This window comes from Sceloporus undulatus, chromosome 2 (assembly GCF_019175285.1).
Source record: "Sceloporus undulatus isolate JIND9_A2432 ecotype Alabama chromosome 2, SceUnd_v1.1, whole genome shotgun sequence".
Lineage (NCBI taxonomy): Eukaryota > Metazoa > Chordata > Lepidosauria > Squamata > Phrynosomatidae > Sceloporus > Sceloporus undulatus.
In genome coordinates, this window is record NC_056523.1 from 50,155,258 (window position 1) to 50,168,402 (window position 13,145).

The window sequence follows — 13,145 nt, forward strand, 5'->3', positions numbered from 1 at the left end:
ATGTAACAGTTCCTTTGTCTAGCCCACATTTTACAAGCTTGTTTGCAAGTATGTCATGGGAAACCTTGTCAAAGGCCTTAGTGAAATCAAGATATACTATATCCACAGCATTCCCTTCATCTACCAAGCTGGTAATTTTATCAAAGAAAGAGATTAGGTTTGTCTGGCATGACTTGTTTCTCTGAAACCCATGTTGACTTTTTGTGATTATGGCATTGCCTTCTAGATGCTCACAGACTCTCTGTTTAATGATCTGCTCCAGAATCTTTCCTAGTACTGATGTCAGACTAACTGGACGATAATTGTTGGGATCCTCTTTTTTCCCCTTTTTGAAGATGGGGACAACGTTTGCCCTCCGCCAGTCTGGGATTTCTCCTGTTTTCCAGGAGTTTTCAAAGATGATTGCCAATGGCTCCGATATTACATTTGCCAGGTCTTTTAATACCCTTGGATGGAGTTCATCTGGTCCCGGAGACTTAAATTCATTTAGATTAATAAGGTGTTCCTCTACTATCTCTTTACTTATTCTGTGCTGAAATTCCCCTATTCTGTCCTCTGCTCCATTATTCTCAGGTTGAGCACCCTTTGCCTTTTCTGAGAAGACTGAGGCAAAGAAGGTGTTGAGTAATTCTGCCTTTTCTCTGTCTTCTGTTAGCATCTTGCCATCTTCTCCACGCAGTGGCCCTACCGTTTCCTTCTTGCTCCTTTTGCTGCGGACATATCCAAAAAAGCCCTTTTTATTGTTCTTAACCTCTCTAGCAAGCCTGAGTTCATTCTGCGCTTTAGCTTTTCTGACTTTACCCCTACACATGCCTGCTATTTCTTTGAATTCCTTTTTTGTGATTTCCCCCTTTTTGCATTTCTTATACATGTTCCGTTTCAAACTCAGCTCGGTTGAAAGTTCCTTAGTCATCCATCCTGGTTTCTTGAGACACCCCCCGTTTTTTCTTTCTCACTGGAACTGTTTGAAATTGTGCCTTCAGTATCTCTCTTTTGAGAAACTCCCATCCGTCCTGAACTCCTTTATCTTTTAGTATTTCTGACCATTGATTATAATAATCAATGAAGACATAGAACTGTGATGGCGAACCTATGGGACGTGTGCCACACAACGCCATTTTGCTAGCATGGGTCAGGGGGAAGGAGGAACAGATGCATGTGCACCCATTTCTCCTCCTCCTTGCCACTTCTCCAAGACAGCTGGAAGCTGGAAAATAGTGCTGGGGAAAAGGAGCCACAGGAGCATCTGTGGCTCCTCCTCCCTGCCTTCTCCTGGTCCCCAGCTGCCTCAGAAGGGACAGCTGGTGTGGCAGGAAATAGTCTGGAATGAGGAGGAATGGCACGCGCTGATTTCTCCTCCTCCCCAGGGACCTTTCCCGGCTCCCAGCTTCCTTCAGAGGGACAGCTGGGAGCAGGGAGAAGGGCAGGGGGAGGAGGAGCAACCAGTGCATGCCCATCACCCCACCTCCCAGACCTTCCCCAGCTTCTAACTGTCTTTAAGCTGGAGGCCAGGGGAAGGGCAGGGGGGAAAGTCCCAACCCAGAAGCCCTTCTCCCTGGAGGGTGGAAGCCGTGTCTCAGAAGTCCTGCCTGCGCCGGGCACCAGGTACAACCCAGTGCTGGAAAAAAAATATTTTGGGCACAGGGCCTTGAAAAGGTTTGCCATCACTGACATAGAAGATAAAAACAAAAAATAAAGAAGAAGACATATCTCATTAGATCCAAGAAATCAAAGGGAAATTTAAACCAAGAGTAGGGATGCTCTACAACCAGTAAGGGATCACATTACGTGACCAATTAGAAATAAAAAGCCAATTGAAACAATATGGCAAAGAACTATGTAAAAGAGATGAAAGTATGACAGATTCATTCAGAGAAGAACCATTTGAAGACGAACCTACAATTTTAGAAAGTGAAGTGGAAGCTGTAGTTAAAGCATATGAGAAAAACAAATCACCAGAAACAGATGGTATGCCAATAGATCTGTTTCAGGTTACAGAGATAGAATCTACACTAATTCTGACTAAAATGTCAACAAATATGGAAAACAAAAGAATGGTGCACAGATTGGAAATACTCAATATACATTCCAATCCACAGGAAAGCAGACAAGGATTGCAGTAACCATTGGACAATTTGGCAGGGAGAGTCTGTGTTGTTCCACTGTTTCAACTGCTTTTAAAACGTCCCAATTTCTCTCCTCATCTTCCTACTCTCGCCTTTGTCCTCAGTTTACTTTAGTTGCGTGAACTGACTTCAAAATGCCAAAAGCAGTTTGCACTCAATTAAATCAGCAGGGGAGAGAAGAAAGAAAGGACATAAAATCTTGCTCTTTCTAGCAGACTTGGGCAAAGCACACTGCTGCAGCCTCTTGCGTGTGTTTGTGCATTGTATCCCTTCAGGTGGTTTCCAACTTATGGGGACCCTAAGGCAAACCTATCATGAGGTTTCTTGGCCAGATCTGTTAAGAGGAGGTTTGCCATTGCCTTTTGCTGAGGCTGAGAGCATGTGACTTTCCCAAGGTCTCCCAGTGGGTTTCATGGCTGAGCAGGAATCACAGTTTCTTGTAGCTTGTGTGTTCTTCATCATTAATTTATTTTGCCATCTTGACCACACTATCACATTGACCACACTGCGACATTGGATTGCACTTATGAAAAATGTTGTTTGGCTGCACATGTCTGTGTTTTCATTTGTGAAATATTGGATGGTACGTATGTGCTACCACCACATATACTACATACGTGACTGTACTTCTACCATAGCCAATGAAGAAGTGCTTGGGTGTGAGACAAAACAATTTTATTGGAGATATAATTCATAAGAAGTAAGTTCACTTTGTGTTCATAAGCATCTGATTACAATATAGGTTTGTGATTTTTTTTTTGCTTGTGCTATGTTATGTATACATATATTCCTACCTATCCTATCCTAGATATACCTAATTACTTCCACCTTGACAATCTAAATTCAAAAATAATGAACCAATATTGAATTTATGCTCTCTACTGCTCTACTCTCCAGTTGCCAAACTCCCAGTTCCATTCTCTACTGCTCAGTCACTCAGCCAATCACTATTGACACCCAAACATTCTAAATCAGGAGTCGATACCACATTTCCAAGCCCTCCAGGGTCCCTGAGTAACTCCCTCCTCCAATTTTCTCAGAGGGAGAGAAAGGCCAGATAGCTCCATCAGGTCTGGCCTAAAGAAAGAAGAACCCTCCCTCTTTGCCATCTGACATCATCCAGCCTCAAAGGGAGGGAAAGGTCAGCCAGCTCCATCAGACCTGGCCTAAAGGAAGAAGAAGAATCCTCAATCCAGTCCATCTGCCATGGTCCAGACCTCAGAGGGAGAGAAGAACTGCTGGACTTAATCCCCTTATCCACTGCCATTTCCTTCCCTTTTGTGTCATGTCTTTTTGGATTGCAAGTCTAAGGGCAGGGAAATATCTAATTAACATTCTGGCTGAAGAGTGGGGTATAAATACAGCAAATAAATAAATAAATAAATAAATAAATAAATAAATAATATACAAAATAGGGAAGTATTTTTACCTAAGATCCCCCCAGTGCCCATAAGGAGCATGCAGGCAGTTTTGTCATGTTTTAGGCTCCCTTGAACTCTTATGTGTTCAAGAGTAGATTTAAAACACATACACACCAGGAAGTGAATTTTAGTTCTCATTGGTTTATTTCCTGTTTTTTCAAAGGCCTCTTCTGGATCAGAAATGGCCCAAGAGAGCCCAAAAACATGACCAAATTATCTCCATGCCTTTTAAACAATGCTGGGGATATTTGGGGGAAAGGTATGTTAAATTGTTTGACAGGTGGAGATCCCTGTGTGTGGGAGGGGGGGTACATCCTTTCAAGGTCCCTGAGAACACAATGCAGAGTCCTCTTTGCAGTTGCTTGTCCCTGTTCATTTCCCTCTCTCAACAGATGATTTACCTCATATAATCTATTCTAGTATATGTGAATAAGCATTTAAGATGAACCATGGAATGCCATTGTGATCCCATTGGCAGTACAGTGGTACCTCGGGATACGAATTACCCAGGTTACGAAATTTTCGGGATACGAAAAAATGCAATAGAAAATAATTGCTCCGGGTTACGAATGTTTTTTCGGGTTACGAAAAAACTTCGGCGCTATTTTAAATGGAGCCGCGGCAGAGCCGCGGCTTTTTCCCCATTAGCGCCTATGGCATTTCGGCTTACGAAGGCTTTTCGGGTTACGAAAGCGGCCGCGGAACGAATTAATTTCGTAACCCGAGGCACCACTGTATTCAACTGGCATTCAAGAAGGCTTCTAAATTTGGAAGGAGGGGGCACCATTTTGTCTTTCACTTCTCCTGGTTTGACTTATTATGTCTGCTGAATTGAACACTCAATTGACTTGTTCTCACTTTCTATCTCCAGAGGAATTCAGAGGAGTCACCATTGTGGAACTTATTAAAAAAGAGGGAAGCACCCTAGGACTGACTATATCAGGTGGCACGGACAAAGATGGAAAACCAAGAGTCTCCAACCTGAGACCAGGAGGGCTGGCAGCAAGGTAAAACCATCACATGAAACAGGACAAAATTACAGGCTAAGATAGGATTGCTGGGTATAACAAATTGGAGGAAGGAATCTGAAAGAGATGGATGCACAGGTTGTCATCTCATCTCTGCTCCCAGTTGAAGGTCCAGGAAGGGAGAGGAAAACAGTGGATATAAACAACTGGCTTTGCAGATGGTGTCACCAAGAACGATTTGGCTGTGGTTCCATGAAAGAGGACTGGTTTTCACCTCATGCCAATTGACAGGAATGTTTTTGCCAATAGTCTCAAAACGTTGATTAGGAGTGTTTCAAACTGAGTTATATGGGGGAATGTGATGGTATTTTGGAAGGCAAGAGTTCATCAAAGTCTGGAGGCCCCTAGGATCTGGAACACCCTTCCCGATGAGCTCCGCTCCACCACCTCCCTGGATCTCTTTAAAAAGAGATTCAAGACCTTCTTGTTCCAGCAAGCCTTCCACGATGTTCCTTGATATCATGTGACTCCCCCCTATATGTACTGTACTATCGACTGCACTCAGCTAGCTTGGATTTGATGTAATGGTTTTAATTTGTATAATTGTAATGTTTTTATTGAAGTTGTATTTATGTATTACAATTTTTAGTCTGCACTTTATATTTTGTCATTGCAATTTCTATCTGTACACCGCTTTGATCACTGCAGGAAAGCGGTTTATAAATAAACTTATTATTAATTGCCAAACTGTTATAGAGGGAACAAGGCAAACAGTGCAAGGATTCAACAGTGAGAGGCAAAAAAAACCTTACACAGTAAGTGGGGAGGACCCACGGTCTTGGATGTGTCTACATTAATGCTCAAACCATGGGAAATAAACAGGATGAACTTGAACTCCTAGCACAACAAAGGAAATAGGATATAGTAGGCATCACTGAAACCTGGTGGGATGAGTCTCATGAATGGAATGTAGTTAGAGGGGTATAACCTTTTTAAGAAAAATAGACCAAACCAGGAGGAGAAATAGCACTATATGTCAAGAGTGTTCACACCTGTGAAGAGATCCAGGACTTATATTCTGGAAATCAGGTGGAGAGCATTTGGCTAAAAATTAAAGGGAAGGGAAACAACAGGGATGATGCAGTCTAGAATCGCATTGGCCTTTTAAGCTGCAGTGTCACACTGTTAACGCCTGTTCAACTTGTGCTCTACTAGGACTCCTAGATCCCTTTTACACGTAGTTTCATTAAGCCAGGTGTACCCCTTCCTATATTTATGAATTTCATTTTTTCTACCTAACTGCAGTATCTTACATTTCTCCCTGTTGAAGTTAATTTGTTAGTTTTGGCCCAGCTTTCTAATCTATTAAGGTCATTTTGAATTTTGATCCTGTCCTCAGGAGAATTAGCTACTCCTCCTAATTTGGTGTCATCTGCAAATTTGATAGGTATGCCCTCTATTCCTTCATCCGAGTCATTCATAAAGATGTTGAATTGTTGGGATCTACTCCCTCCCTTTTTTTTGTCATATGTCAAAGTAAAAATAACAACACCGTTTTCCTACCTTGGTATCATCCAAATTTTGGGATTGCAATTCATCAGTCCCCAGCTAGCATGGTCAGTGATTAGGGGTGATGGAAGTAGTAATCCAAAATATCTGCAAAGTGCCAGACTGAGGAAGGACAGTATCAATAAATTTTTCACATAGAATCAAAAGGCTTGTTGATGCTTCCCTTGACCTTGAAGTCTGATTTAACTTCACTGCTTCTACTGAAACAGATAGTCATTATATCCCCCACTCTTTGCTTCTCTACATGTGCATAGCCTTTTCTTAAATTTCTGATAGGAGTGTTCGGTTAACAAATACATTCTGCCATTGCTCAATTGCTCAACTACACACTGTTCAGTTATAGGTAGATGCAAATAGCTGGTAAGGTCATAATACCAGATAACGTGTAATGTGCAAGATATTCTGGAAAGCACTAACAGAGATATTTTATTCTGTATATTACAGGAGTGATCAGCTAAATGTTGGTGACTACATCAAGTCAGTGAATGGGATTAACCTGACCAAATTGCGCCATGATGAAATAATAAGCCTATTGAAGAATGTTGGAGAAAGAGTAGTATTAGAAGTAGAATATGAGCTACCACTGGCTGGTTAGTACAATGCTATTTTTGTTGTTAGAGTCCAATAGTGTTTGACAATGAACCTGGTTGCCTATCCTCCTCTCTTCTTTCATACAAAGTTGTCTTTTATCATTGATCCATCTAGTAATCCATCTTCTCTGACTGGCAGTAGTGAAAACTGGATGCTTTGTTCACCCCCACTTCCTAAGAAGGTGCAGCCAGAGATAACTTGAGGCTATTCATGGGTGCATTTTATTTAAAGATTTATTGAAATCATAGCAGATAAACAGGGAATCAGGTCCATGAAAACAAAAGTAATCAATGAATTTCAGAGAAAATGGGATCTAATGGTTAAAACAGATTAATGGTTAGGTAAAGCTGGTAAAAGTCAGCATGGTGTAGAGATTTGACTGTTGGACCAGGACTGATGTACCAGAATTCAAATCCATGCTCAATCATGGAAATCTGCTATAGGTCAGACTCGCTAAGCCTTAGAGGAAGGCCAGTAACAACCCTATTTTGAACAAATCTTGCCTAGAAGAACCTATGATAAAAGTGTCATGAACAGAAATTGTCTAGTGCAGAATCCCAATCTTTCAGTGTTAATTCAGAAAACACTGTGGTAGATGTGTTTTGTCAGGACTAAAGAACCAATGTTAGCAAAGCATAATTCAAGCATACACTCATTCATAATTTCAGTGCAATTTCATTTGTTATGAAACCCAAACAATCTCCTTTTCCATTTTCCCATGAACCCCTCTCCTTCTGCTCTCACACTACCTATTCTCAAGACTTACCTTGAATCTTTAGATCAATTCCCTTCCCACTTGCTTGTTAATCACTACTGAAAATGAATCACAAGGGAATGTGAGCAACGGTCTTAGCAATTAACACACTACTACATGCACCATCATTGTAGCAGCAGCACTCTTTAACAAATTGTGAGCAAGCAAGGCTATGAAAGCAAATCCAATTCTTTTAACCATGGCAGACAAACTGAAGGGCTCCGCTCATGACTTAAAGTCATCATATCTATTTCACTACTGGTCCATAATCTTTGTTCCCAGTGTCCTAGACCTCCAAAACAGGACCTGAGTAACAAGCATCTTCTCTAGACACATCTGAGATTCTTTAAACTGGAGTGATCCAAATTGGCTCCCCTTCCATGAATATAACTTTTTCCGTGCATGGAAGCTCCATTCACTCACTCATGTTCTATGTCTATCAATATTTGCACCAAAGGACTAATCAGAGTCACATCTGTTGATAATATTTATCTTAACCTAAAAGCTTGAACCATAAGGTACTGAGTTTCAAGCAGTAAGTAAAATAAGTAAAAAAGGAAGAAGGAAGGGAAGGAAGGAAGTGGAGGAATGAAATGTAGCAGCACCTTTAACACTAACTGTTTGTTTTTCACGTGGGCTTTCATAGCTATAAAACCATTTCTTCAGATGCAGTACTGAGTCCAGATGTGTCACCTAATTTTCTCACATTTTCCCTTGGATAGATTTTATTTATTTCCAGTTAAAGCTGTGAAACTTTGTTATTTTGTTATTTTGTCATTTATCATCATCATCATCATCATCATCATCATCATCATCATCATCATCATCATCATCATCATCATCATCATCATCATCATCTACCTTCCTATACAAAATAGCCATGTGATGTGCAATATTTCAAAATATTTTAAAAAAAGAACATTTATTTTGATTGCTGGATAGTAAGAATTGCTAAAGAAAAATGTATGTCTCTCTGTCTGTTACGAATACGAGTTCATCACTAAGTTTCTTCTCAAAGGAAGCATCAAATACTTTTAGCAATTTTCTTTCTTCTGAAAGAAAATCTTCAAAAACATTCAATTTCCAAGATTTATTCTGTACAAAATTCTTCTTCTGGTGGGAGTTAAACAAAACGACCTAAATCCTTAATTGTTATTTCCTGTCAGAGCAGACTCACTGAATCAATGGGTACTCAGTCAATATCTGTATAAGATCCATTACTTTGATGAGTCTGTCATGGTTTGGATTAACAGTTGGATTTAAGCCAATACCTCTTCTGCTTAATTTAATTGGTACATTTTCCATTAATCAAACATTTTGTTAATTGTTTAACTGATTAATCAATTAATATTGTAGCCATTGTTCAGATGGTATTATGTCAGGAAGACTAGCAAGTTATGGCATGGGGAAAAACTGCACTGAGGGAAAAACCGAGTATATGTAGTAAATGTCCATTTACTGATAATACTCTGTCTAAATTCTTTTCTTTTCTTTTCTTTTTTTACTTTGCTTTCCTAAGCATTTGAAATTACTAAATTAACTATGAATGAAATCACATTTCCTCTAGGATTATTTTACACTTGATCATTCTTTCTACTTAATGATCACAATCAAAAACTATCCTTTCAGCTGCAAGGATTTGGATTTATCCATCTTGTAGTTGCCAGCTGGCTTATTACTAAAATATCTAAGAATAAAGTAAACATTCTTGAAAGAAATAGCAGCTTCTGTCAGCTAAAGTCTGCTTTGAAGCTTAGAGAGAAAGGCCAATCCTTTAATATAGTGCTGTGTATTTATGAATATGGAGTTGGTACAATATATAGGAAAGGGGCCAAGATCCTGCTGAGAGCCAACAGTGTGATTGTGAGGGAATTGTGGTGTTCAAACTAGTGGTGGCAGGCCAGGAATGGCATGGACTGTTGCACAACCCACGGGAACAATTGTGTAAGGAAGTCTTAGGCTACCCAAGCCAACAAAAAAAATAATCTAAATCACCTGCATAAATAAGAAGCATAAGTCACCAGAAGGACTATCAATAGATTCAGCTCTGTTTTTAATGGAATCATTAAATAAACTCATATTTAAAGCAACCATTCTATTCTTTAGAATAGAATCATTGAATATATATATATATATATATATATATATATATATCACCCATAAAAGAAAGGAGGGAGGTTGCCAGTCTGAATTCTCGTTCAACATTCCTTCATATTACAAGATTTGTATGATTTGTATGAGGAAGTCAACTATTTTTCAGATAATGAGCTGCAAAAAGAAGAGTGTGTCAATTTGTGATATTAATTCATTCCTTTATTATCTATAGCCCCAGAAAATAGTGCTGGTATCATTCCAAAGACCATAGATGTGACTCTGTATAAAGAAGGCAACAGTTTTGGATTTGTACTACGAGGTCAGTATCTTTTAAAGTCATTGATCAGGAAAAATCATTTCGTTGTGTAAGTGGAAAGAATAAAGCTTAATGTATTGTAGATAGCAAAATTCTGAATTAATACGTGAAGAACCTTCAAACACTGAAAAATGAATGTAACATATTTACTTCTGTACCATTTTGAATAGCTATCTGTTGGAGGGAGGGTTGGGAGCAGGGACGTAGCCAAGGGGGGGGGGGGTTCTGGGGGTCCGGACCCCCCCTTCCATTAGAAAAATGAATGGTGTGTGCTGCTGCACCGCCGCACTCAAGCCCCATTATAATGATGGCACTTAGTCTGGACCCCCCCCCCTTCCTAAAATCCTAGCTACGTCCCTGTTGGGAGGAAGAAAAATATACTGATTTCTTCTGGTAATACTGATTTCTCATATCTATGTATTTATACTTCGTACCTGACTTTTTCTATGTTATTTTACAGGAGGGGCCCATGAAGACTGGCATAAATCCAGGCCCTTAGTATTAACATATGTTAGGCCAGGTGGTCCTGCAGACAGGTAAAGTTTGCATTGTGCTACACTTGTAAAACTGAAACAAATAGACATTAAACAAACCTGCAACAAGAAATTCTTCATAGGTTTGCATTTCAATTGTATACCTAAATTTAGTGTTTTGATATAACTTTCTCTTAAAATTTACATGTCTCTTGTGTAGGAAGTTCCTATATTGTGACTTGAATATTGGTCTTCTGGGACAGAGAGAATAGTTTCAGACCAAATGCAAAGATTGAGGTGGTGTATTTGCTGCTATTTTGTGCAGTCAGTTTTTGAGATTTGCAGACAGCTGGATGTATGCTATAATGAAAGCATGCAGTTGATAACTTTTATTGTATGACTGAGAGTGAGAAATATCTAGAAGTTTGTGCCTCCCTTATCACTGTGTCGTATTGCAAAATATTATAGTGTCTCCTACTAAATTGCTGATCTAAAGTTGTGGATATATTTGGATATATGGCAGAACTCAATGCAGTTCTGCTTCCATGCACATACATATCACATTTTGAAAATAATCCATGCAAAAGATTCCTTGCATGTGGAAAGTTGGATACATTAAAGGATTGATTTCCAAACTCTAGATGTCCAGAAGTGTCAGCTATCTTGGTCAGTGATTAGGGATTCTGGGAGCTAAAGTCCAAAACAACTGGAAGATTAGAGTTTGGGACTCACTGCATTAAAGGGTCACTTCTGCTCTGGAGAACTGTGCTATGTCAACAGCTGTACACTTGACTCTTCTATTCTATTCTCTTTTCATTACATTTACTACTATATATGTGATTTTATTTTAAGAATTTTCAGTCTGCTTTTCCATTTTATTCCACAGTACTGAGGATGGTGCAGCTCCCTTGCTGGTCCTGAAACATGCAGATATCCAAAAGTTTGGCTTCATGCTATTTTTAGACACCATGCAAGCAGTAAATCTCTCAATGGACCAAGTGTTGTTTGCATGATTTATAACCTACCTTGCTAGGAACCTAAATTGTAAGAGCCATGTAAGTGTTTGCATATATCAGGTCCAGTATAGTGGCAATTGTAGAAACTTAGCAGCCATCCTAATAAAGCAGAAATAGTGACCCTGGCCCTTTGGACTTCAGTTCCTAGAAGAGTTATCTACTGTAACCAGTGGTAATGAGGTATGGACCTTATAGTCCAAAATATTTGATGGGCCAAATAGTCTCCAACACTGCAGAGCATGTAATGAAAGCTTGAGAATTCTTATAAGTTTTCATGCAAGAAAATGTTCTGGTTCTTTATATGTTGAGGAGTTCTGCATGCCAAATTTTCTGCCCACAGGGAAGGCTCTCTGAAAGTTGGAGACAGGCTTTTGAGTGTTGATGGGATTCCTCTTCACAGTGTGAGTCATGCTGATGCATTAAACATCCTACGTCAGTGCAACCAGGAGGCACTCTTCCAGATAGAATATGATGTCACTATAATGGGTAAGAGCTTTTAGTATGAACTCTCACCTGGAAAACAAAGCATATCTAATATGGAGGAATCACTGAACTGATGTTTATTTGCAGTATGACTGTTCTCATACTTCACAATCTCTCTCTGAATTTAGAGTGTCCAGAGTTCAGAAGTCATAGCAACAAGAGGTATCCAGTGTCAAACAATCCAGGGTCAGAAGGTGTAAATCAGAACAGAGTCCAAACGGTTGAAGTAGCAGAGTCAATAAACAGTCTGAGGTGCTCACAGTATCCAAGTCAGGATGAGAAGTGAACTGAAAGTTAGCTTCCAATAATTTAACTGAAAGAAGCTCCCAGTTTATAAAGCCAGCCAGCTCAGCCACACCCATAATTGAGACAGAAATTTCAAGAGAGTGTTTCACAACTGTGTGTGCATAGTCTTTTGCTCTGTCTACAAGGAAGGGTTTGTGCAAACACTGAAGTCTTGGCCTTTCTTGGGATATTTGAGGTCTTTCATCCAACTCCTCTTCCAGCTGTGAATCCTATGGACCTGAAGGAAGACTCGGTTGGCTATCAGGCATCTGCTCTGGCTGCCATATCTCTGCTTTGTCTTCCAAGGAAAATGAATTCCCAAGAATTATCTGTTGCATATAATATAATCTGTACATACAAAAGTTTGTGTAAATTCTCCATTATTGAGACTCCATTCCTGACAAGTAGTTAGATAAGATTAATTGTGGATTAAAAAATGGTTGGGTAATGGTGTCTAACCATGCTCTGCTGGATTTATGTAATAAATATTCCCATTGGATCAAGTGCTATGGCTGGATACAAAATCTTGTGAACATCCAGTGAAATGTGCAAACCTTACTTTCCAAGTTTCATGCACCACTTTGCTGCCTTGGCAAGAAATAACTGTGCGTAAGATATGTCATGCCAGTCGATTTTAGCAGCGCAAAATGATATACAATGGTAGTGCTGCAGCCGAGTTCTTTGGTGCAAATGTTACAGCTGTTGGTATAAGAACAGTGGGGCAGTGGGCCATATTATCTAGACAGGTATAGGACTTTGTGAGGAAGGCTTATGGACCTGGAGCTGAATATACATGTGGAAGAAGTGGTGGCTTCTTTAGCATAATTAAAGAATGGAACAGATGTTGACTGTAAAGATTTCTACCATTGTATTTCATCAAGGGGAAAATAAATCAGTTGAACCTCTCCCTGCACCATGAAGAAACATGGTACAGTTAAACAAAGAAAAATGTATTGTGCAGCTACTTATGGCTAAAAGCTCCCGTTGATAGAAAAAATGATAGAAAATTGATTGATAGAAAAAATAGAAAATGAGGCTTTGGTCAAAAA

The 13,145-nt window shown here is 39.6% G+C and overlaps 1 protein-coding gene across 1 annotated transcript in view; it reads left to right on the plus strand.

The window, feature by feature from the left end:
• The window catches only part of GRIP2 (glutamate receptor interacting protein 2), a 610,766-nt gene that overhangs the window by 500,549 nt on the left and 97,072 nt on the right, over positions 1-13,145 (plus strand). The window contains 5 exon segments of the mRNA XM_042448529.1: positions 4,419-4,554; positions 6,529-6,674; positions 9,756-9,842; positions 10,300-10,375; positions 11,669-11,814. Coding sequence (XP_042304463.1) covers positions 4,419-4,554; positions 6,529-6,674; positions 9,756-9,842; positions 10,300-10,375; positions 11,669-11,814 — 591 coding nt within the window.